Here is a 22,293-nt window from a genome sequence, read left to right as displayed (position 1 = left end):
GCAGGACGGCAGCATACATGCAGAAAGGAAGGCCGACCACGCGCGCGGCGTCTACTGCGCACGCTCATGGCTCTTCCCGGATTCTTCTTCACACCGTACCTCCGTTAACTTCCTGCGCGCTCTTCCCAGCCCTGGCCCTCCCAGGCATCCGCGTTCACAGCACAACCTTCTTCATCTTGGTCAGCTCATCATTGGGATCTGTTAGGCTTAATTGCAACCTGACCTCCCACTGCCTACGTGAAGTCGTCCCCTCACCACAGTTAGGCACCCGTGGGAAATCCTTTCCGTTTCAGCCAGTAGAGAGTAGAGCAAGAACTGACAGGAGAGGAAACCCAGAGCTGGTGATTACTGAGCTCGGTGTCAGAATCTAGGTTAAAGCTAGACTTCCTGGCCGTGCCTACTTGGGACCTTGAGACGCCCCATCCCATCTCTTCGCCATCAGAATCCGGGCTCAGCTGGGGTTAGATGCCTCTGCGGGAGGGGGGGGGATGCTTCTTGCCCAGTTTAAAGAGTTAAGTCATTTAAAAGGTGCTAGGATGCTGTCTTTATTTTGTAAATCTGGGTCGCTAAGGAGCAGTTTGCCCCTAGGTTTTTAGGGCCAGGAGGAGGCTTGCATTGTACAGGGACAGTCAGCAAATGACCATACCCAGGAGGCTAGGCTGTGCCACAGTTCTGAAAGCAAATTTGGGATGGGCTTTTAAAGGCTTATCACAACTCGTCTAGTAATGACCTACAGGTGGAGCAGAAACAAGCTTGGAATTAAAAGGATAAAAGAGGAGGAGAAGAAATTGGATTCTTTGTTTTGGCTTTTCGAAACAGAGTTTCTCTGTGTAACCCTGGCCTCTAGGCTGGCCTCTAACTCGGAGATATGCCTCCCTGAGTGCTGGGATTAAAGGCGTGCACCACCACCGACCGGCTTTTTGGTGGGAGGAGAGATTCTTTAGAAAACAAAACAAAACTAGGCAGAAAACTCCACCTAATGTATCTTGATTAGATGAGGTCTCTACCTCACCCTCTATTTAAGTACCCCGGTTGTCTTTCCTCCCAGTACAGCCAGCATGATTTGACAGGCAGGTATTATCATTTGGTTCTGGATATAGAAAGCTTAGATAACCATACTGTACAAAGAGGTGAGAATTACAGTTCTCATTTATTAAGCACCCACTGGGATATTCTCCACTGCACAGGAAGCATTCAAAAGAAAGTCCCTGAGGGTATTAAGAAAAAAGGCTAGCAGTCACCCTCAACTTGGAGACAGTCTTTTTTGTTGTTGTTTTTTATTATTATTATTACTTATGTCTTCAAATTATAGAACAAATCTCATCAATACCATAATTCCTTTGTGCTGTATTATATTCCTTCTTGTATGTATCAAAACTTATACTGACAATGAGTTCTGGGTCACAAAAGAGGATTTATTGTTGCATTGATGCATCTAATCTGCCTTTGGGAGTCAGCCAGTCTTAAGAAACCCATGAATAGTATTTTTACTGGCTGGTTATATACCACAAGCTAGAATCATCAGAGAGGAAGGACCCTCAATTGAGAAAATGCCTCTATAATATCCAGCTGCATAGCATTTTCTTTTCTTTTTTAAGATTTATTATGTATACAACATTCTGCCTGCATGTATGCCTACCAGAAGAGGGCACCAGATCTCATTACAGATGGTTATCAGCCACCCTGTGTTTGCTGAGAACTGAATTCAGGACCCCTGGAAAAGTAGCCAGTGCTCTTAACCTCTGAGTCATTTCTCTAGCCCATAAGGCATTTTCTTAATTAGCGATTTATAGTGATTTATGGGAGAGGGCTCAGCCCACTGTGGGTGGTTCACTCCCTTGCCTGGTGGTCCTGGGTTCTATAAGAAAGCAGGCTGAGCAAGCCATGTGGAACAAGCCAGTAAGCAGCACCCCTCCATGCCGGCTGCATCAGCCCCTGCCTGCAGGATCCTGACCAGTTTTAGTTTCTGCCCTGTTTTCTTTCAATGGTAAACAGTATTGTGAAAGTATAAGCTGAATAAACCCTTTCCTTCCCAATATGCTTTGTGGTCACAGTGTCTCTTCACAGCAATGGAAACCCTAACTAAGACAGTAGTCCAGTTAGTTTGTATTTCAGTTACTTTGTATTTCAGAGTTTTTCCTGAATGTTAAATAAGTATTTTCATGGGGAAATGCAGTGCTTAGCTTCATGGATTCTCTAAAGCTCTAGAAAAAGAGCTCTGTGTGTGGACATTCCAGTATCCATTCTTAGTTGTTTTGGAGACAAGTTCTGCTATGTCTCCTAAGCTGGCTCCAAATTTTGAGACTCCTCCCTGAGCCTCCAGGGTATTATATAGGCATATTCCAGCACTCCTGGTTCATGAAATGCTTGGGATGGACCCCAGAGCTTCCTGCATGCTAAGCAAGCACTCCCCCAACTTGAGTTACACTCACATCCCAGTCTTTGTGTCAACAATTCCATTATAGTCTCAGGACCACTTGAATCAGAATTACCTGGCATACTTATTTAGTAGCAGGTTCCTGGCCCCCACCCAAAAATTCTGAGTCAGTATTTCAGGGTGGGGTGTGGGATGTTTTATTTTCTTCCTGGCTCCTCAGCTGATTTTATTACATAGCTATTGTTCTAAGTACCCATCTCTGTGGCAAAGGATTTATAAAATAAGGATGTGGCATTAAAGTTGGGAAAAGGAGGATCGGAACTGGTCCCTGGGTCTTCTCCTTAGGAGAGAACCCTAGATGTATGCTGATTTGTCATTGGAGAGGGTTAGAAATCCCATTGGGATGTGTCCCCCACTCCTGTATAGGACACTAATCAAGCTGGAATGTTCAGAGGAAGGACAAGCCAGCCAGCTAAAGACACAGGTGTGGTTTTGGTCCAAGAATCTAAGACTGAGTTAATCCTTCCCTGTGGGGTTACACCCCAAATCCATTACCTCCTGTTTCTCTCCAGACAAACCAGTCCCAGGATCTTGTCTGAACTGCACAAAACCAACACATCTGACTTTCCTTCCTCTCCCACTGGGCCTACTGGACATCTCCCATGGAAGACAATGCTGGGGCAAAAGCATCTGAAGGCCTCTGTGTCAACCTGCCCCTTCCCCCACAAGGCTTCATTCCTCCTCCATCTTCTCCCGCACCTCTGCAGGCAATCCCTCATAAAGAGTGTCCTCCACCAGCAGTCCTGACTTCTTCAGCCCCTTGCAGTCACCAAGTTCTTCTGGCAGAGCCTCCAACCGGTTACCCTTGAGCTCCAGACGGCTGAGGATCCGGAGAGCAGCCACATGGGGTGAAAGCTGAGTAAGATGGTTGTATCCCAAGAGCAATGTCCTCAGCTTCTGGCAGAAGAACAATTCATCAGGCAGGCTCTCTAGTGCATTGTAGGAGAGAGCTAGATGCTGGAGGCTCTGGAGAAGGCCCACCTCAGGTGGCAAGGAACGAAGCCCATTGTGGGACACGTCCAGCAGGCGGAGGCCAAAGCACTGGCCAAGCTGAGGGGGAAGAGTCTCGAGCTTGTTGTGACTGAGGTAGAGCTGCTCCAGGCCTCGGAGCTTCCTCACATGCTCAGGAACATAGGCTATCTGGTTGTGCCACAGCCTGAGAGTGACAAGCTTCCGACAGTGCTGGAAGCTGAGGATTTCCTCAATAGACCTAAGGTGGTTGTCCTTGAGGTCAAGTTCCTGCAGAGCCCCCAAACTAAAGACGGCGTGGGGGATGCGTTCTAGGCCACAGGCGACCAGTTCCAGCTCCCGTAGCACTGCCAGCTTTTTGAGGCTGTTGAGGGCAAGCAAGCGAGACCCATCATTGTGCAGGCTGAGTCGCTGAAGGTGTCCAGCCACATCAGTCACACTGGCTGGCACTTTCCCTGCATTGCTACGCAGAGACAGTACCTTGAGTTGCTTAAGCTCCCGGAGGCTCTCAAGGGTGGCAGCCCGAGCCATTTCTGGGGGAAAGAGTCCTTCCAGATGCAGTTCCTCCAAGCCTCTAAGTCCAAACACCCAGAGGGGCACCTCTCGGAGCTCCTCAAATTTGACACAGATCACCTTCAGGCGATCCCGCAGGAAGATCTGTGAGGAGAAGGGCAGCCTGGCCGGGGAGTGAAGCAAGCTGAGCTCCTGAAGGTTCACAAGCTGGGAGAGCCCTGGGGGGAAAGAGATGTCACAGATGGCCTCTAGTCTGAGTGCTTCCACCTCGCTGAGCTCAAAGACGGTGTCAGGCAGTCCAGGGAGCATGCAGAGGGCCAGCTCCAGCCGGCCTCGTGTGTTGCGCTGCAGCTTCTGCCTCAGCTTCTCAGGTGTCCACTCGTGGTTGAGGTTGAGTTGCTTCAGGCGGCTCTCACTGACTTCAGAGAGGAAGACTGCGAACCGTTTAGAATAGAGGGAGTCATACTGGTCAATGAGGTGGAGCATGAAGGCGAAGTCGTTCTTGACATCTGGGATGTCATTCATACCCGTCTCCTCACGCACAGAACGGAAGGAGTATTCTTTGAGGGGCCTATGGAAGAGCCAGTAGAGTGTGTACAGGCAGGTGATGCCATAGACACACACGAAGGAGATGTAGCAGAAGGCCAGCTTAGAGAACAGGTGAGCCTTGGTGTGGTTGCAGCAGAAACTGGCGTACCCTGTGACCTCTGAGGTCTCCACCCTGCAGGACACCAGAAAACTGATCTTCTTCACATAGACCAGGTTGTAAACCAGGATGGCGAAAAACTTACATACTTTGAGCACTGTCTGCCGGATGTACATGGAGTAGAGGATGTCACCCTCTTCCACATGCACGCGGAACTTCTTGACCTTCTCAAACAGGGCCTTAGCTTGTTCGCCCTCCTTCTTGTCCAGCAAGGTGACAACTGGAGGCTCAGTCACCACTTTTTCTGGCTCTGCCAGCACTTTCTCCTTTTCACCTTCACCTGCCTTCCCTGAGCCTGCCCCTGTTGCGGATACTGTGGTCACCACAGCCCGTCCAGCAGCTGGTCCCTTGTGGTTCTCTCCAGACACCTCCGACAAGGCCCGAGTGGTCCATGGGGAATCAAAACACTTGCCCAAGATGGAGATGAAGTGTTCAATCTTGGAGCTGGTGCCAGGGAACTTGAACCAAAAGCTGGTGCAGACCATGAAGATGAGTGTATGAATGACAACCAGGTAGGGGAAGTACTTGGCATACCAGTGGAGGGCTGTCTCATAGCAGAGTTGGTTAATAAAGCTATACTGTTGAAGGTCTAGGTTGTTTTTGAGGCCACTCAGCTCTCGGAGGCCCCCCATCTGCTCAGAGACCCCTTGAGGCAAGAGCTGCTGGCAAGGAGCCTCTGATAAATTCTCTCGGGGTTCATGGCTGGGCAGGCAGATGATCTTGTCCTGTGTCACCTGGGAATGGGAAGAGAGTGAGAGACAGTGAAGGAACTGGGGAATTGTACAGGAGAGAAATAGAGTGAGGTGGGAGATGCTGGTCCTAGACTGCCATCAGCTGTGTGAATGTGGAAGAAACATTAAAGCTTCAGCTGAAGAGATTAAGGGTGGGGGGAGGGGATGTAGCTAAGGTGGTAGAGAGTCTGCCTAGCATGCACCAGTTCTGAGTCTCACCAATTCATAAATTAGGGTTGCTGACCCGGACCTCTAATCCTAGCACACAGAAGATGGGGGCAGGAGAATGAGGACTTTAAGGTCATTCTTGGCTTCATAGTAAGTTCAAGGCCAGTCTAGGCTATAAGACACTCTGTCTCAAAAAAAAAAAAAAAAAAAAAAAAAAAAAAGAGAATGTGAGAGTGTATGATTGTGTTGAACTGTGGTCCCACAAAAAGAAACTATATCCCAACCCCTAGTCCCTGTGATCTCATTTGGAAGTGGAGTCTTTGCACAGGTAATCATAGCGAGGCTATGATGAGTCTCATGGGACTGTATGCTTGCAGAAAGTACACAGGGCAGAAATAGACCTAGGCTGATAGAGTACTCGCCCAGCAGAGTGGAACTCTGGAGTCCCATCCCAACACTGCATAAACTGAGTGTTGTGGGCACATGTACTTGGGAAGTGGGTGTAAGAGACCAGTTCAACTGTTTTTTGTTTGTTTGATTTGTTTTATTTTTTAAGTTATGAAGCTAAACATGGCGGTGCACACCTTTAATCCCAGCACTCAGGAGGCAGAAGCGGGTGAAACTCTGAGTTTGGGGCCAGTCTGGTCTAGAAACTGAGTTCTAGGACAGCCAGGAATACACAGAAAATCCCTGTCTCAAGAAACCAAGTAAATAAATTTAAAAAGGAGTTTAAATATCTATCAATAACAAAATTCCATCTATAAGAAAAAGAAGATGGGCCTGGTGATGCTAGCCTATAGTCCTAGTTACTTGGGAACTGAGGCCTGGGCTACAGAGTGGGTACAACGTCTAGACAACTTCAGTAGACACTAGTCAAGGGGAAGAAGTGGGCAGGATTCAGCTCAGTGGTAGAGCTTTGGTGTAGAATCCCCTCATGAGGGGCTTGGAGTTTGCCGATGCAGTAGAACTCTCGTGTAGCATTGGAAGCCTTTAGTTCTATCCCCATTGCCACAAGAAAGATACAAGTGTGTGGGTGTAGACTATAATGCCATTGCTCTTGGAGATGGAGGAGAGGAAGGTAGGGGTCAGAATAGGTCTGTGTGTGGGCTTTGGCATTGGCTCCCTCTTGTTTGTCTCTTATTTTATTGGTGATACTTTTTATTGAACCCAGGATCTCATATAATCTAGGCAAGTACTCTAATACTGATATTTTTCTCCTTTTCTATGTACTTATTTTATTTTAGAAATAGGGTCTCACTGTGTAGCCCAATTGACCTGAAACTCATCCTCTATGCTAGGATTCTAGGTGTACATTGCCATACCTGACCTCAATTTTAATTTTGAGAGAGAGTCTTGCTAAGATGTCTAGGCTGACCTCAAATTTGTGATCCTCTTGCCTCGGCCTACAGAGTCTCTAGGGTTATAGACACTCACCAAGATTTCCAGGCTCTCTCTCTCTTCTTTGGTGACTTGAAGTCTTCAGGACTTCAAGTACAAGGCCTACCCATTTAGAGAACCATTCTTTACCTGGAGGGTGCAGATGAAGACACTTCTCCATCTCATCATGATGGTGAGACTGTACCCATCTGTATAGTACAGTTGAAGACCCCCCCAGTCATAAGCATTGCCATGGTAAGACCATGCCCCTTGTTACAGCCCTGCCCTGCACCTGGAAGGTGCAGCTCAGGACCCCAATCAGGGGCACAGCCATAGTGAAGTCCAGTGCCTTTATGGCAGAAGGGGATAGAGAGTGGTTAAGAACTCTTGAACCAAAAAAAAAAAAAAAAAAAAGAAAGAAAGAAAAGAAAAAGAAAAAAGCCAGCAGTGATGGTGCACACCTTTAATCCCAGCACTGGGGAGGCAGAGGCAGGCGGATAGAGAACTGTTACACAGAGAAACCCTGTCTCAAAAACAAAACAAATCAAAGGGGAGGAAAAAAAAAAAAAAAAAAAAAAAAACCAAAAACATCTCTCATCCATAACCCTAGTTCCAAGGAACCTAACACACTCTTTCTACCTTTACAGGTACCAAGCATGAATGTGGTGCACATACATACATGCAAGTAAACACTCAGACACATAAAAGAAAATACATTTTAAAAAGACCCTCACTAGGAGCACTGCCCAGGTGTGGTGCCACTCCTTCACATCCTCACCCCTCACCTGGAAAGAGCAATCTGAGACCCCAGCCATTAGCACAGCCATGAATACAGCCACTGTGAGACCCAGATCCTTCATACCCCTTGCCCTGTCTACTTTGGCTCTTGCCTAGAGAGCTCATTGTCTCAGTGGGGCCCTGCCTCGTCACATGTCAAGAAGGCCCTTCCTGAAATTCCAATCATAAGGATTGACAGATGTGTGGCTTGCCCCTTTCGGTCCCGTTCCTCACCTGAAGGGTGCACCCGAAGACCCCAATCATGAGCATGGCCACAGTGAGGTACTCGGCCAATACATCCCACCAGGGTTTGAGCACCTTGAATGCAGGCTGCTGTTCTGTGAACTGCTTGAACTCCGCCACTGGGATCATCCCGCCTATAGAAGTCAGGAGACAAGAGGGGTTGAGACATGGTGAGAGCAAGGCAGGAGAAACCCCCCAGAGGCCATACACAGCTCAAAGCTCCCACTACACTTTCAGCTCTGCCAGAACTTTCTAGAACCTATGAGCTATATGCTCCCTTCCCTTCTTAGCCTGGGGCTTGTTGCTTCCTTCAGAACTCACCTCCTTCCCAATCTCACAGCTTTTCCTGCCCCCCAAAGCCCCTACTTATCTGCTGTGCCTGATAAAAACACAGGGCAGCTGCGCTCCAACCTCCTACTGTGGCCACCCACCTCTGAAGGAGGAAGCCTGTGACATTCATTCTGGAATCCCTTCACTCTCTAGCTACTCTCTCACCTCTACCCTGCTACCAGAGTATCCCCTGCTACCAGAGTATCCCCGGCTCGAGGGCTCGAGACTTCCGGGGTGTGCCCCCTGCCAGGGGTGCTGTGGGCACCACCTCCAATCCCCAACCGGAAAAGCCGGCTGGGGCAAAGCAAGCTGGAGCGTGGCTGTGCTCTAGTTAAGGGCCTCAGGGGTCAGGGAGTGGCCAGGCTGAAGGCTACTGAGCCCTGGAGGCATGTGCCAAGACACCTGAGTGTTCAGATAGGGACTAGAGCCCAGAATGGGAGGCAGATATAAGAAACCTGGGCCCTGAGAGGGAAGAGTGTGAGGATCTCTAAACTAGAATATTCTCAGGGTAACACCTATGACTGGAGCCTGGCACAGGGCTGGGCTGCCAGGCTCCAGGGCTGCCAGCCCACTCTGTCTATCTCTGGTTTCCTTTTCTACTAAGGTATCATTATTGCAAAGGCCAGGCCTAAGTTACCCGGGGGTGTAGGATGCAAGCTAGGACACCACTTCCAGGAAGTCAGGGCAGACAGGGCAGTGAGGGTCTCTGGACAACCTGCCCCTGTCAGCATCCAAGCTTTTTATGAGTGAGTGTGTGTGTGTGTGTGTGTGTGTGTGTGTGTGTGTGTGTGTAAGTCAGAGAAGAACTACAGGAGTCAGTTCTCTCCTTCCACAAAGTGGGGCTCCCGGTTGGAACCCAGATCATCAGGCTTGTTGGCAAGTACCTCCACACTGAACTGCATTTCTGGGCCCCTCTATCCTTTATCTTTAAAAAGTTCCTGGGAAGCTATAGTAGCTGGCACTGTAATCCTAGCACTCAGGAAACTAAGACAGGAGAATTTTGAGTTTGAGAGCAGCATTTATGTTACAGAAAGAGACCCTGTCCCCATGCAACAAACAGGCCAGTGGACTGGCTCAGTAGATAAAGTGCTTGCCATGCAGCCATGAGAACATTAATTTGATCTCAGTACCCATGTAAAAGCCAGAGTGGTGCATGGGTGAAATCCTATTGGCAAGCCTCAGGTTTAATGAGAGACAGTCTTAAATAAGACAGAGAATGACAAAGGAAGACATCTGACTGAAGGTGCCTCTACACACACACACACACACACACACACACACACACACACACACACACACACCGGGGGAGGGGGGGTGCGTGTCAGAGAAAGGAAGAGAGAAAAACAAAACCAACAGCTTCCTAGGAGCCCTTTGTCCTGGTCATTTGTGTTGGTTCTGGCCAAAAATGGGCTATCTGTGCCACCAGGCAACTGTTCTGATACATCCATGCCTCCTTTTCCTGTCTCTGTTTCTCCCAGTGGTTTGTAGTGGGTGAAGGCAAGGTGGGAGTTCAGAGCCTGTTCACTAGGTTGAGAGACAGGTACTTCACAACCAGACCCCTTCACCACACTGGGGTACCTATCTCCATATAAGCAGGAGGGTTTGTAGGAAGGGAGCAGGCATTAAGTCATCCTATATAAGAGAGACATGCCAAGGGCCCCCAATTCATCCTGAATCATGCACATGTAAGGAGATGACCAGATAGTTGGTCCTGTATGCTCACCAAGCACTCCTCAGTGTCTCAGTTGGCAGGGCACTTGTCTGGCAAGTACAGTCTTTAGTGCCACATAACTAGGCAGAGTGGCACACACCCAGAATCTCAGCACTTGGGGGTCTGAGGCAGAAGGATCGAAGTTCAAAGTTGCCCGCAGCTACATGGAACCATGTCAAAAAAAGAGATTTTTTTTTTTGCCCCCTTAGCCTGGGGCTGTAGCTCAGTGTTGAGTGTTTGCAAGAGTCTCCAGCACTGGAGGGGGGGAATCCCATTTCCATCATTTGACAGAAATGATGACCCAGAGGGGAGAGCAAGAAGGCTCAGCAGTTAAGGGCACATGCTGCTCTTGCAGAGGACCAGAGTTCAATTCCCAGCACCCACACTGGGTGGCTCACAACCACTTGTAACTCCAACCACCCAACATCCTTTTCTGGCCTCCTTGAATACTCAACGCACAATAATCTCTGTTATACATACAACACAACACATACATTAAAAATAAAATCTTAAGATGAGCTTAGAGCAAGGAATAGTAATGCCCATGTTGGCTTCCTGCCATCTAGGGCAGTCTTGGTTGGCCCTTCTGAGGGACTCCTCATGGGATGCTGTAAATATAAAAGCAGGGACCAACTCCTTGTCTCCACCCTCCATGATCCATCTCACAGGGGTACAAGTTCCCCAGAGCTGCCAACCCACTCCCACAAGTCCCAGGCCAGGGAACAGGAGCCTTCTACTCAGCTCCCAGGAACAAGACATACACACCATGTAGACAGACATACACACAATCAGAAGGAGACACAAGGATTATCATTGTCTGACCCCATGACTCAAACTCAATCTTCCAGAACCTGCCATTAAATTCTAGCAGGCAGAGCAGATGGGAGGGTTTAGCAGGAGGGTTTCATGGAACTCGGGGAGATGTAGAGAAAAATAGCAAGGGAGTCTCTATGAAAGTATGCCTCTCGTTGCTCTCAATGCTGATACTTTTATTTTTAAGGTTTTTGTTTTATGTTGTGTATGCATGTGTGCATGTGTGTCCAGTGGTTGACGTTAGGTGCCTCCTACCCTTCTCCATCTTATTCATTAGTGTGAGTGGTGTGTGTGTGTGTGTGTGTGTGTGTGTGTGTGTGTGTGTGTGTAGATCAAGGAACAGCTTCGTGGCTTCAGTTCTCTACTATCTTTATGTGGGCTCTGGTTATCAAAGTCAGGTGTTTGGGCTTGCTAAGCTATCTTACAGGCCCCCATCTTTTATATATATATATAATTTTTTACAAAGTCTCTCACTAAAATCTGAGGCTCAGCACCCTGGAATCCACTAAAGTTACCGATATACACCACAGTGCCCTGCTTTCATGTGGGTGTAGGGGAGATCCAAAGTCAAGTACACATGCCTTCATAGCAAGCCCTTTACCCACTGAGCCACCACCCAGCCCTCTCCTTTTCCTCATTTTTTTTCTTTTTTTGTGAGACAAGATCTTGCTATGTAGCCCAGGCTAGCTCTGTGCTTGCTGTGTAGCACAAAATGAATCCAAAATTTCAATTCTCCTTCCTTAGCCTCTTAAGTGCTGGGATTACAAAAGTGTGCTACCATGTCCAGCCTACTGCTGAATTTTATCCCAGATTTGGAAATAAAAGTGTAGGGGCCTCTGTCTTGGAGGCTGAACTAACTTAACTCATTGAAGATTTCATTGTGTGTGTGTGTATCATTTGAGCCTGTCTAGTCAATGTCCCCCTCCTGTTTGATGGTACTAACTCTGTTCCATCCAATGAAGGCACCCCAATGGCTCAGTCAGTAAAGAGCTTGAGGCACAAGTGTGAGGAGCCATGTAAAGTGGGCAGGGCAGCCTGTATCCATAACCCCAGCAGGGTGCAGTAAAATAGGTAGATCTAGGAGGACCACTGGCCACACAGTGTAGCCAAGAACATGAACTCCATGTTCAGTGAATAATGTCTCAAAAAATAAAGTGGAGAACCCATTGAGGAGGACACCCCAAATCAATCTTTGGTATCTTCACACACCCACACCCATGAGGGTGTCCCAGGAGGCCAGGCTTGGGAGAATCCTACAAACTCCTTCCCATAGTGAAGCCCCACTTCTGCTGCAGAATGGATGCAGAGGATGCCCCCAGCTCGGTCAACCTCCCCAGCTTTATATCCCATGCTAAGGATTAAGGAAGGATCTGCAGAGGTCTTTAACCTTTGGAATACAAAGTCAGCGCTAGGTTTGTGGCTTCGTTGGTAGGGTGCTGGCTCAGGCCTTGGGTTCAAGTCTCAGCTCCTCACAAAACCTGGAATGGTGGCACACATCCCTGCAATCCTTAGGACAGAGGGAGGAGGACCAACATGTCAAGGTCAACCTAAGTTGCATATCGAGTAAGCATGTTAGAGTGTTGTGCATGTGTGTGTATGCACACAGATACACAAAATAAAGTAAAAATTTTAAACACATAAAACCCCCAAAGCTCAAAGTTCAGTTCCTACTCTTTTTACAAGGGAGTTACTGAGGTAAGGAAGTCACCCCTAGTGGCAAGTCTTGGGGTGGGAATGCTATGGACTCCCAAGCTAGCACTTTCTCAAGCTTATTTTGCTGGGACTTGGAAGAGGTTTTGGAATCGCAAAGTGTAAGAATCTTAGGGAGCAGGTTGGTGAGGTTGGGGTTCCGCAACTTTGAGGGCACTCCTTTTCTGTCTTTCTCAGCTACCTCCACCACCTCATGCTGGTACAGGCTGTAGAAATCAAGATTCCCGAAGTCGTTGCCTGCCTGTTTGTTGATCTCCTTTCCTTTGCTTATTCCCCTAACAGTCGGTTCCCAGAACACGAGCTCCAGGGGGCCAGGCTGAGGGTTCTGGCACCCCTCTCCCACTCCCAGCCCCAGCTCCCAGTGTGTGCCTGTGTGTTTGTGTGTGTGTGTGAGTGTGTGTGTGTGGTGTGTGAGAGTGTGAGTGTGTGTGTGTGTGTGCGCGCGCGCGCACGCGCGTGCGCGCGCTCGCTCGCGGGAAAGTTGCGCTCTCCCAGGCCACGGAGCCACCCACACCTGAGCGATCCTTCCCTGGGCCATTCCCTGGTTCCAGGTAGATCTCCACCCGTGGGACGAAAGTCCCTCAACCCCAGCTACTTACTCACCACTCAGGGATGGAACTCTGGGGCCCAGCTAGTAGATCCCAAGGAATGGATCGACCAGGACTCCCGCAGAGTTCCCGGGCGGGCGGGCGGGCCGGCCGGAGAGGGTGAGTCAGTAAGGGCTGGGCCAGGAGCCTGGGAACCACCCCGCCCCGCCCCCGGGATGGCTCGGCAACGCCTCGCTCCCAGGTCGACCCCACTCCACGCCACGCAATCGCAAGCAAGGCGAGAGATTCCCTCAGAGAAGGGTCTTTAGAAGTCTGCAGTCTCACTAAGTCCTGGCCTTGGGAACAAACTGGTATCCTGTAGGTGTAACCATCTGGGCAGGTGTCGGGAAAGTGGTTCTGGGAATCATTTCCTTCAACTCCTAAGCATCCTCACCTGGTACCAAAGCACAATCGAGGCCCGGGTAGTATAGGCTTCCTGCAGGGGACGACCCAGTGCTGGCCTGCCATCAGGAGCTGTTCCCAGCCACAGGAAACCAACCCAGTGTGGGTCCTAGCCCGCCGGGCTCGGGTTAGGCTTTTGGCCCATCCTGAAGGTTGGAGGGTTGGGGTAGAAACAAACTTTCCTCAGCCTGGGGTGTGCCAGGTGGTAGACAAGCGTGTGCAGGGCCAGAGGGTTCAGGGAGGTGGGATGGGGCCTGGAACTACTCCCCCCATTTCTCCTTGGACTATCCTCAGATTCTCCAGATAGGTGAGGATGACCTTGAATTTCTGATCCCTCTGCCTCCAACATCTGAGTCTCCAGCACCTGAGAGGATTACAGGAGGGTTTGCAGGCTGAGGGATTACAGGCCTGTGTCATTATGACACAGGTTTATGTAGTGCTGGGGATGGAATTTAGATGCTAGGCAAGCACTCCATCAGATGAGCTAATTTGTCAGCTTCTGAGAGCCCCATTAAAAAACAAAACAACCAAACTCATCCTGCCTCACCACTACCACCGCGGCTGCCTAGGTCCCACCATCAGCTAAGGCAGGCGTTGACTCCAGTAACAGACCATCAAATACTCCATCTGGAGGCAGCCAAATTTGAGCCTTCATGTACTTTCAGTGTGAAAATGCCTTCTCAATGGGAAACCTCTGACTTAGACTAATAAGAGGAATGGTTGTACCTGCCACCCAACACACCACACACACCTGCAGAACATGCACACAGAGAGAAAAAGAATATAGGAGCTGGAGAGATGGCACAGCAGTTAAGAGTGTGTTCTGCCCGTGTAGAGGATGTCCTAGCACCCAAGTATGGTGACTCACAACTAACTGTAATTCTAGGACATTTGAGACCTTCTTCTGGCCTCTGAAGGTGCCTGCATTCATGTGCACATACTCTCTACAGACACTTGTGCATATACACAATTAAAGCTGAAAGAAATGTTTTTAAGAAAAACCTAGCACTTGGGAGGAAGAGGCAGGTCCACATTGCTGTGGGGAATCTACCACAGAAGATTACAGAAGCCAAGAAGCAAGGTTAGTACATTTAGAGACTTTCCCCAGAACTATATAGACTTTGATGGATTAGGTCTTTGTTCTCCTTTTGGCTGGTGGTGCTGTCTGTGTGTTGAGGTTTTGGGCCTGAATGGTACTTCCATCATGGAGTCATTTGTGCTAGGCTCTAGGGACCTGTTTACACACATAGAGAATTCCAGAACAGCCAGGGCTACATAGTGAGACCCATTTTTCCCCAGATCAGAAACCAGAAACCAACTGGAATCCTTTAAGCCCAGAGTACTTCTTCAGGCAGCCCAAGAACAAACCTTTCTGTGTTTAGCAGGCTTCCCCCATTTTCCTCCTCCTCTCCTTCATTTCTTCCTGGCACTCAGCATCAAACCTAAAGACTTCCTTCAGGTAGGCAAGTGTACTGCTGAGCTATGCCCTTCACCCTTCAGTGTCCTGCTTTATTTTTGATCTTTGTTTAAAACAGGGTGTCAGCATACTGTAGCTTAGGATGGCCTCAAACTTGCCAAAATCGCGCACGCGTGTGTTTTGCTTTCAGACAGGATCTTCCTTTTTAGGGAACCCCTGCTAGCATTTTTCTGCCTTAGCCTCTCTGGCACTCGGATGGCACGAATAAGCTACTATGTTTACCCTTTCCCCCTCCCCCCTTTTTTTTGACAGGGTGGATATGGAATCCAGGATCCAGGCTACAAGTACAAGCTGGCCTTGACCGCTCTGTGTAGCCAAGGATGAGCATGAACTCCTGATCTTTTTATCTTCAAGTTTCTAGGATAAGAGTTACAAGTGTGTGTGACCCCACTCAGTATATTTGGTGCTGGGATTAAACCCAGGTTTTATGGGGACTGGAGAGATGGTTCAGAAGTTAAGAGCACTGACTGCCCTTCCAGAGGTTCTGAGTTCAATTCCCAGCACCCACATAGTGGCTCACAACTATCTATAATGAGATCTGGTGCCCTCTTCTGGCCTGCAGTCATGCATGCAGGTAGAACACTGAATATATAATAAATCTAAAAATAAATAAATAAACAAACCCAGGGTTCATGCCAGGCAAGCACTTTCCAACGTAGCTATATCCCCTGTTCTACCTTTTGATTTCTAGATGGACATTAAGCATACAAAGAAGCCAGAAATGGTGGCATCGTTCATAATCCCGTTACTAAAGAGATTCAGATAAGAGGAGCTCAAATTTGAGGCCATCTTGGGCAAATAAATGTACTGCAACTCTCAGAAATAAATACAAAACAACACTGGGGAAGCATCTCAGCTGTGAGTGCCTGCCACTCAAGCGTGAAACCTGGGTTTGGATACCTAGTTCCCATGTACAAGCCAGGGAGACAGACTTAGGTGGATCCCTGGAGCTTGCTGGCAGGACACCCACCCTACCTAAATGGATGTGCTCCAGGTTCACTGACAGACTCTGCCTAAAATAAAGAAAAAAAAAACAAATAAATAAGTAGATAAATAAGGCAGAGGAGGCTGGAGAAATGGCTCAGAACTTAAATGTATATACTGCCCTTGCAGAGGCCCCGAGTTTAATTCTCACCACCCAGCACCAGAGGATCATGGATACCCTCTTCTGGCCTTTGCAGGTACTGCACACCACCCACCCACAAACACAAAATTTAAAATAAAATAAAATAGAATAAGGGCCTGGAGTGATTAAGAGCACTGGCAATCTTCCAAAGATTAGAGTTCAATTCCTAGCACCCAAGTGGTGGCTCACAACTGTATGTAACTCCAGTCACAGGGGATCTAGTACCCTCTTCTAGCCTCCATGGGCTCTTTACACAAACACCCAAATACATAAAAATCAAGATGAAGAGCAATCGAGGATGACATGACACTAATCTCTGATACACATATGCACATTAACACATGTGAACATACATAACAAAGCAAAACAGCAACAACAAAAATCTGAATACTTAGTGGGCATTGTGGCACCTGTCTGTATCCTAGCATGCCGGAGGAATGAATCTACACGGAGTTTGAGGCCAACCTGCTGAGACTCTACTTCAAAAAAATTCTTAAGTAAAAAAACAAAACTTAGAACACTTCCTAGAAATTTTTATTTTAAGCTGGGTGGTGGGGGTGCACACCTTTGATCCCAGGATTCAGGAGGCAGAGGCAGCCAGATCTCTATAAGTTCAAGACCAGCCTGGTCTACATACAAGAACTTGTTCTGGGACAGGCTCCAAGGCTACACAGAGAAACCCTGTCTCAAACATTTTTAAAAATTTTAAAATATCCTATAAAAACACAAGAGCAAAAAACAAGCAAACAAACAAAAAAAGAGGAACAAGTTAGTATGAAATATGTTCTGCAGAGATGATAAATCAGGGCAAAACAGAAGCCAATTAAAAGGGCTTTCTGAGCTCTTCATGGAGCTGGGATCATCTAAGAATGGTTGCCTCTCCTTGGCTCTGGGAGATTCCCTGGAACCCCTTGTCCCTACTGTGTGTGTGTGTGTGTGTGTGTGTGTGTGTGTGTGTGTGTGTAGTTCAGAGAAGATGCCCAATGGGAGTCTGGTCTTTTCTTCTACTCTGTGGGTACTGGGAATTCAACCCAAATTATCAGGCATGGCAGTGAGAACCTTTCCCTTGAGTCATCATGACAGCCCTTCTTTTTATCACTTTTGTTTTTTCAAGGTAGGGTTTCTCTGTGTAACAGCCTTGTCTGTTCTGGGCTGGTCTTGAACTCACAGAGATGTACCTGCCTCTGCCTGTTGAATGCTAGGATCAAAGGTGTGTGCCTCCACACCTGGCCTTTGTATGACATTTTTATTTACTCATTTGTGTGTATGTAAGTGGCTGGGCCAATGCCACAGTGTGTGCTTGTGGAGGTCACAGGTCAAACCTTCAGAAGTCATCTCTCTCTCTCCACTGTGTGAATCCCAGGGATCAAACTGGAGTCATTGGGTCATGAGGCTTGCTAGCAGATGCCTTGATCAGCTGAGCCATTTTGCCAAGTATATACACTCTTCAAGTATAAATGAGATCTGCTGTGTCTAAATGAAGCTCCTGAGTTCAAATGAACTGAACTTTTTGCTGCCACTTCTCAAGTGGCTGCTGTGACAGTTGCAAACCGATTTTTCTGGTTGATGGGCATTTGGAGAGCAATTTTTAAAACTTATTGTCATTGTTTTAATCATTATTGCATGCGTGTTTTACCTACATGTATGTCTGTGTGTCACATATATGCCTGGAGCCATGGAGGCCAAAAGAGGGTACTGGATCCCTGGAACTGGAATTACAGATGGTTATGAGCTTCTGTGTGGGTTCTGGGAATTGATCTTGATTTTTTTCAAGATCAACCAGTCTCTTCACTGTTGAACCATCTCTCCAGCCCATGGAGAGTTCAAACAGTTCCACTTAAACACAGAGTGGATTTAATAAACACTTGAAAGATCCCTTGACCACAGACAGAATGTGGGAGGTCAGGCCTCGGGGCATGTGGATGTAATACAGGGAAGGTGCTTTGTGTGGATATGTAATCAAAGAGGCAGTGGGGCCAGGGATTTGGGAGGTGACAAGGTCCAAACTGACAGGATCCCGAGCCCAGAAAAGGACCTTGGGTTGTGAGGGTTTCTACTTTCTCTTTCTTCCATCTCTGTATCCTTGCATGAGTACAACTCTCTTTTGGGCTTCTTTCTGTGGGTGTACATGTTCATGCACTTGTACATGTGGAAGTCAGAAGACAAGCTCAAAGGTCATGGGGTTTGTCTGCTTGCATATGGATCTGAGCCCTCAAGCACCTGTCAGTGTCCAGGTTCTTGTGTCCCACAGCAAAGACTTAGACCAAGGACACATGGTTAGAAATGAGGACAGAGACCGTTTATTGAAAAGAAGAGAACATTCTTGTGAGTGGGAGTGGATTAGTGAGCTGAGAGAAAGCCCAAAACGGAGGGAGCCCTGAACCAAACGGCACCTGTTCCATCCATTTTAGGTAATCCAGATGTTCCTTGAACAGGTTAGTCTCCTGTCACAGTTCTACCTTTTGCTGAGGCAGGGTCTCTCATTAGCCTGTGATTTTGGCAAATAAGCTAAACTAGACATCCAACAAGCTTCCAGGGATCCACTTATCTCCTCCTACCTTGCTGTTGCTAGGGTACAGGTACAGGCTGCACCACATTGGGCTTTTTCCATGAGTTTTAAGGATGGAGCTCTTATCCTTACATTTGTGAGGCAAGTGATTTTGCCAAATGAGTCACCTCTGAAGCATGTGTTTGCTTAAAAATAACAATACTTCTGTTACTTTTGTTTACTTTTGCGTATGTGTACACACATGCGCAATGGCACATATATGGAGGTCAGAGTGTGGGTCTTGGGTAACAAACTTGGGCTTGCCTGCAAGCCTCTTTAACTTCTGAGCTATCTCACTGGCCCACTCAAGACAAGGTATTTCTCTGTGGCCCAGACTGGCCTGGAACTCCCTATGTATCCTAGGCTAGTTTCAAGTCAGTGGCAACTGATTAGCCTGCACAGCATGAGGAGTTGGAATTACAAGTATGTACTACCTCATCCAGCTGGTTACAACTCCTGAAAGCTCAACCTCTTGCTTCTTGCCACACCTTACTTAGACAATCCTCTGAATTCCAGGAAGAGAGAAATTACTCACATGTGTGTAGCCATGTGTTTGCCGTGTGTGTGCGTGTGTGTGTGTGTGTGTGTGTGTGTGTGTGTGTGTGTGTGTGTAAGCTGGAGTGACAGGCCATAGGGAGCAGTTCTGGGAGTGGCTCTGGATCATCAAGGCAGAAAGTACCACAGGTAGATGATACTCAGCCAACAGATTCGATAACATTGGACCCTCAGGCACAGGGAGAGCTCATCGGAAGGTCACAAGAATACCATACTCAACTTAGGGTGAGGGGCGAGAAAAATGACAGTGAACTAGTTAAGACTTGTGAGCCAAGTCAACAAGAAGACATCTTCCTTGCGCTAAGGCCTGGGAGATGGCTAAGTGGGCAAAAGTGCTTGCTTGGCAAACCTGGAGATCTGAGTTTGATCCCGGGAACCCACATGAAAGTGGGAGGAGAGAACCCGCTCCACAAAGTTGGCTTCTGGTCTTTGGCTTTCACTTGTGGTATGAGCTATCTGCCCCCCTCCCAATATATTAGATTTAAGGGCTGAGACTAACAGTTCAGTTGGACAATGCTTGCTTAGCATACATGGAACTCTGGGTTTGATCCTTACTACCTCATAAAATATGTATGATGCTACACACTTCTTTTGCTTTTCTTTTTTGTTTGTTTTGTATTGTTTTGTTTTTTGTTGTTGTTTTTTTGAGACAGGATTTTTTTGTTTACAGTCCTGCCTGTCCTGGAACTCGATTTGTAGACCAGGCTGGCCTCAAACTCACAAAGATCCACCTGCCTCTGCCTTCCAAGTGCTGGGATCAAAGGTGTGTGCCACCATCACCCAATGGTACACACTTTCTCATCCAAGCACTTGGAAGGTGGGTGTAGGAGGAGCATAAATTCAAAGTCATTCTTGGATTCAAATGGAGTCTCAGGCTACCCCCAGCTACTTGAGACTTTATCTCAAAAACAAACACTTCTCAGAACTCTCAAGATAGTTCCCCCACTCCAAACAGCATCCTGCTTGCCATCCCAACTGCTCCAGATGTACCAAGTACTTCTCATTACGCAACTACATCCTTATCTCAAAATGCTGCCTGCTTTCTTTCTTTTCTTTTCCCATCCTTCTCTTCCTCCTGCTTTTCTTGGTAGGCTGGACACAAACTTGTGATCCTCCTGTCTCAACCGAGTTAAAAAAGATACCAAAATTGTCTGTTTGTCTATCTATCTATGTCTGTCTGTCTATCTATCTATGTCTGTCTGTCTATCTATCATCTAGTGTGTGTGTGTGTGTGTGTGTGTGTGTGTGTGTGTGTGTGTACAACTTGAAGGAGTTGTTCTTCTCCCATGTTGGTCCTGGTGGGGGGCGTCTAACTCAGGCTCTCAGGGCTTAGCTACAAGAGTTCTTATCTGCTAGCCATTCTCTGTTTTTATTAGCCTTTAGTATTCTTCTCTACCTAGAGCCATAGCCATTCAGTGGAAGCAGTTCCTGTCTGCTTTCTCTTACGTTTTGTTATAAAAATGTCCCCCATTTGTTTGTTTTTGAGATATGTTCTCTCTTTCTCTCTTTGTGCTGCTGTTTGTTTTTTCTAGACAGTGTCTCACCATGTAAACCAGGCTGGACTTGAACTCACAGAGACCTGTCTACCTCTGCCTCCAGAGTCCTGGGATTAAAGGTGTGTGTCACTATGACTTGCTTGCTGTTGCTGGTTCTTTTTTTTTTTTTTTGAGACAGGGTCTCATACAGCCGAGGCTGGTCTCAAATTATCTCTCACTATGTAGACGAGGGTGACACTGAACTCCTGATTTTCTTGTCTCCACCTCCCAAGTGCTGAGATACCATCAAGCCAGTTTACATGCTGCTGGGGATAGAACCCAAGGCTCTTTGTATCCTACAAAAGCATCCTGCCAACTGGGCTATCTACCCAGCCCTAAAAATGCTGTTAACTCTGGGTCCAGCCAACACCATCCCAGTATTTCTCTAGTCCTTCTTGTGGAACTTTTAGGTTGCCTTTCCAGTCCTCATTTCTTGTATCTAGCTAGCACAGTAATGGCTCAGTAGCCCAGGCTGGTCTGGAACACAGGATCCCCCTGCCTCTATCTCTGGAGTCTTAGCCAGTAACCCACAATGTCCAGCTCAAAGAGCCCTTATACTTCAGAGAGCCCTTGGAGACCAGGGTTTTGGTTTAACATCCTCTATGGGTAAGATCTCCTGTACAAGGTGCACCTGTCCTCATGGGGTCGGTGGATTGACCTACTTAAGTGATAGCTTTTAGTTGCTCAGCTGGGCTGAGACCCTCAGACAGAATGCTCTCAACTCCTTCATACACCTTTGTGAATACCTTTCCAATCCTCTGTAATCATGCTCCTTAACAACCCACAAGCTCTGCCAGGAGACATCTGGGGCCTTCTGTGTGCCCCCTAAGTAGAGATGTCCTGCCCCACAAAAGGCAAAGTCCCCACTGTGTTTCCTTTTTTTTTTTTTTTTCTGTCTTCCTTTCTTCCTTCTGTTCTTCCTCCTTTCCCCAGAATCCGGGCTCTGCTGAGCATCCTGTAAGTGCTCAGTGGATAAAGATGCTTGCTGCCGAGCCTGCTCATCTCAGTTTCATCCCCAGGACCCACTGGCTGCAGGGGTGAAATGAGTCCTACAATTGTTGACTTTCACAATGTGCAGTGGCATATGCACACACCACACACACACACACACACACACACACACACACACACACACACAAATACGTAAATAAAATGTAATAAAAATTAACTCCCAGGGCTCGCATTCTCCAGCAACCCCCATCAACCCGAGGCAGGTAAGAGGACATCTAGGTGTGTGAGAAAAGTCGGGGTTACAGAGTAGGGGCTTTGGTCCAGACATCCCAGGGCTATCTAGCTTCCATAGTTGTCGAGTTCAAGAAAGGGGGGCACTGGAGGACACAAAGTGGCTGGATTGGTTGGTGGGCCAGAGGCACCGTGATCCCGCCCTACTGGTTGCCAAGGCCCAGCCTATCCCTGTCCAGGAGAATGGTGGCCTCCAAGAGCTTGAGAAGGAGCAGGTGCAAGAGCTTGAGTAGGGGACTGTGAGGGTCCTCAAGGGATTTCCCTACTAAGCATCTCTGTTTAAGTGTGTGACCGTTGAACAGAGCCACTGAAATAGGCCCCCTCCGAGGTGGTCTC

At 47.8% G+C, this 22,293-nt stretch overlaps 1 protein-coding gene and 1 pseudogene across 2 annotated transcripts; both read right to left on the bottom strand.

The window, feature by feature from the left end:
* Nucleotides 1-1,351: 1,351 nt before the first annotated feature.
* On the bottom strand, nt 1,352-1,434 carry LOC127237359 (uncharacterized; annotated as a pseudogene).
* Nucleotides 1,435-2,550: 1,116 nt separating this feature from the next.
* On the bottom strand, nt 2,551-13,175 carry Lrrc8e (leucine rich repeat containing 8 VRAC subunit E). Of its 2 annotated transcripts, none has more exons than XM_051205258.1 (3): nt 13,089-13,175; nt 7,913-8,055; nt 2,551-5,359 (listed from the first exon to the last, which is right to left on the bottom strand). In XM_051205258.1, exons 2-3 carry the CDS (start codon nt 8,048-8,050, stop codon nt 3,110-3,112), a joined length of 2,388 nt encoding a protein of 795 aa, XP_051061215.1. In that variant the 5' UTR covers nt 8,051-8,055; nt 13,089-13,175; the 3' UTR covers nt 2,551-3,109. The 2 variants fall into 2 exon arrangements, with proteins under 2 accessions (XP_051061215.1, XP_051061214.1); XM_051205257.1 differs by lacking the exon at nt 13,089-13,175 and adding an exon at nt 8,353-8,441.
* Between the last annotated feature and the right edge of the window lie 9,118 nt (nt 13,176-22,293).

This window comes from Phodopus roborovskii, unplaced genomic scaffold (assembly GCF_943737965.1).
Source record: "Phodopus roborovskii unplaced genomic scaffold, PHOROB, whole genome shotgun sequence".
NCBI lineage: Eukaryota > Metazoa > Chordata > Mammalia > Rodentia > Cricetidae > Phodopus > Phodopus roborovskii.
Note: the sequence above shows the minus strand (reverse complement) of the source record. Positions and strands in the feature narration are given on the sequence as shown.

Excerpts from the sequence above, each read along its gene's own strand:
- Lrrc8e (XM_051205257.1), bottom strand. The coding sequence starts at position 8,377 with ATGTCACAGGCTTCCTCCTTCAGAG. Across the intron at positions 8,056-8,352 it reads ACAGGCTTCCTCCTTCAGAG|GCGGGATGATCCCAGTGGCG; the intron begins GTGGGTGGCCAC and ends TGACTTCTATAG. Across the intron at positions 5,360-7,912 it reads TCTTCGGGTGCACCCTTCAG|GTGACACAGGACAAGATCAT; the intron begins GTGAGGAACGGG and ends TCCCATTCCCAG.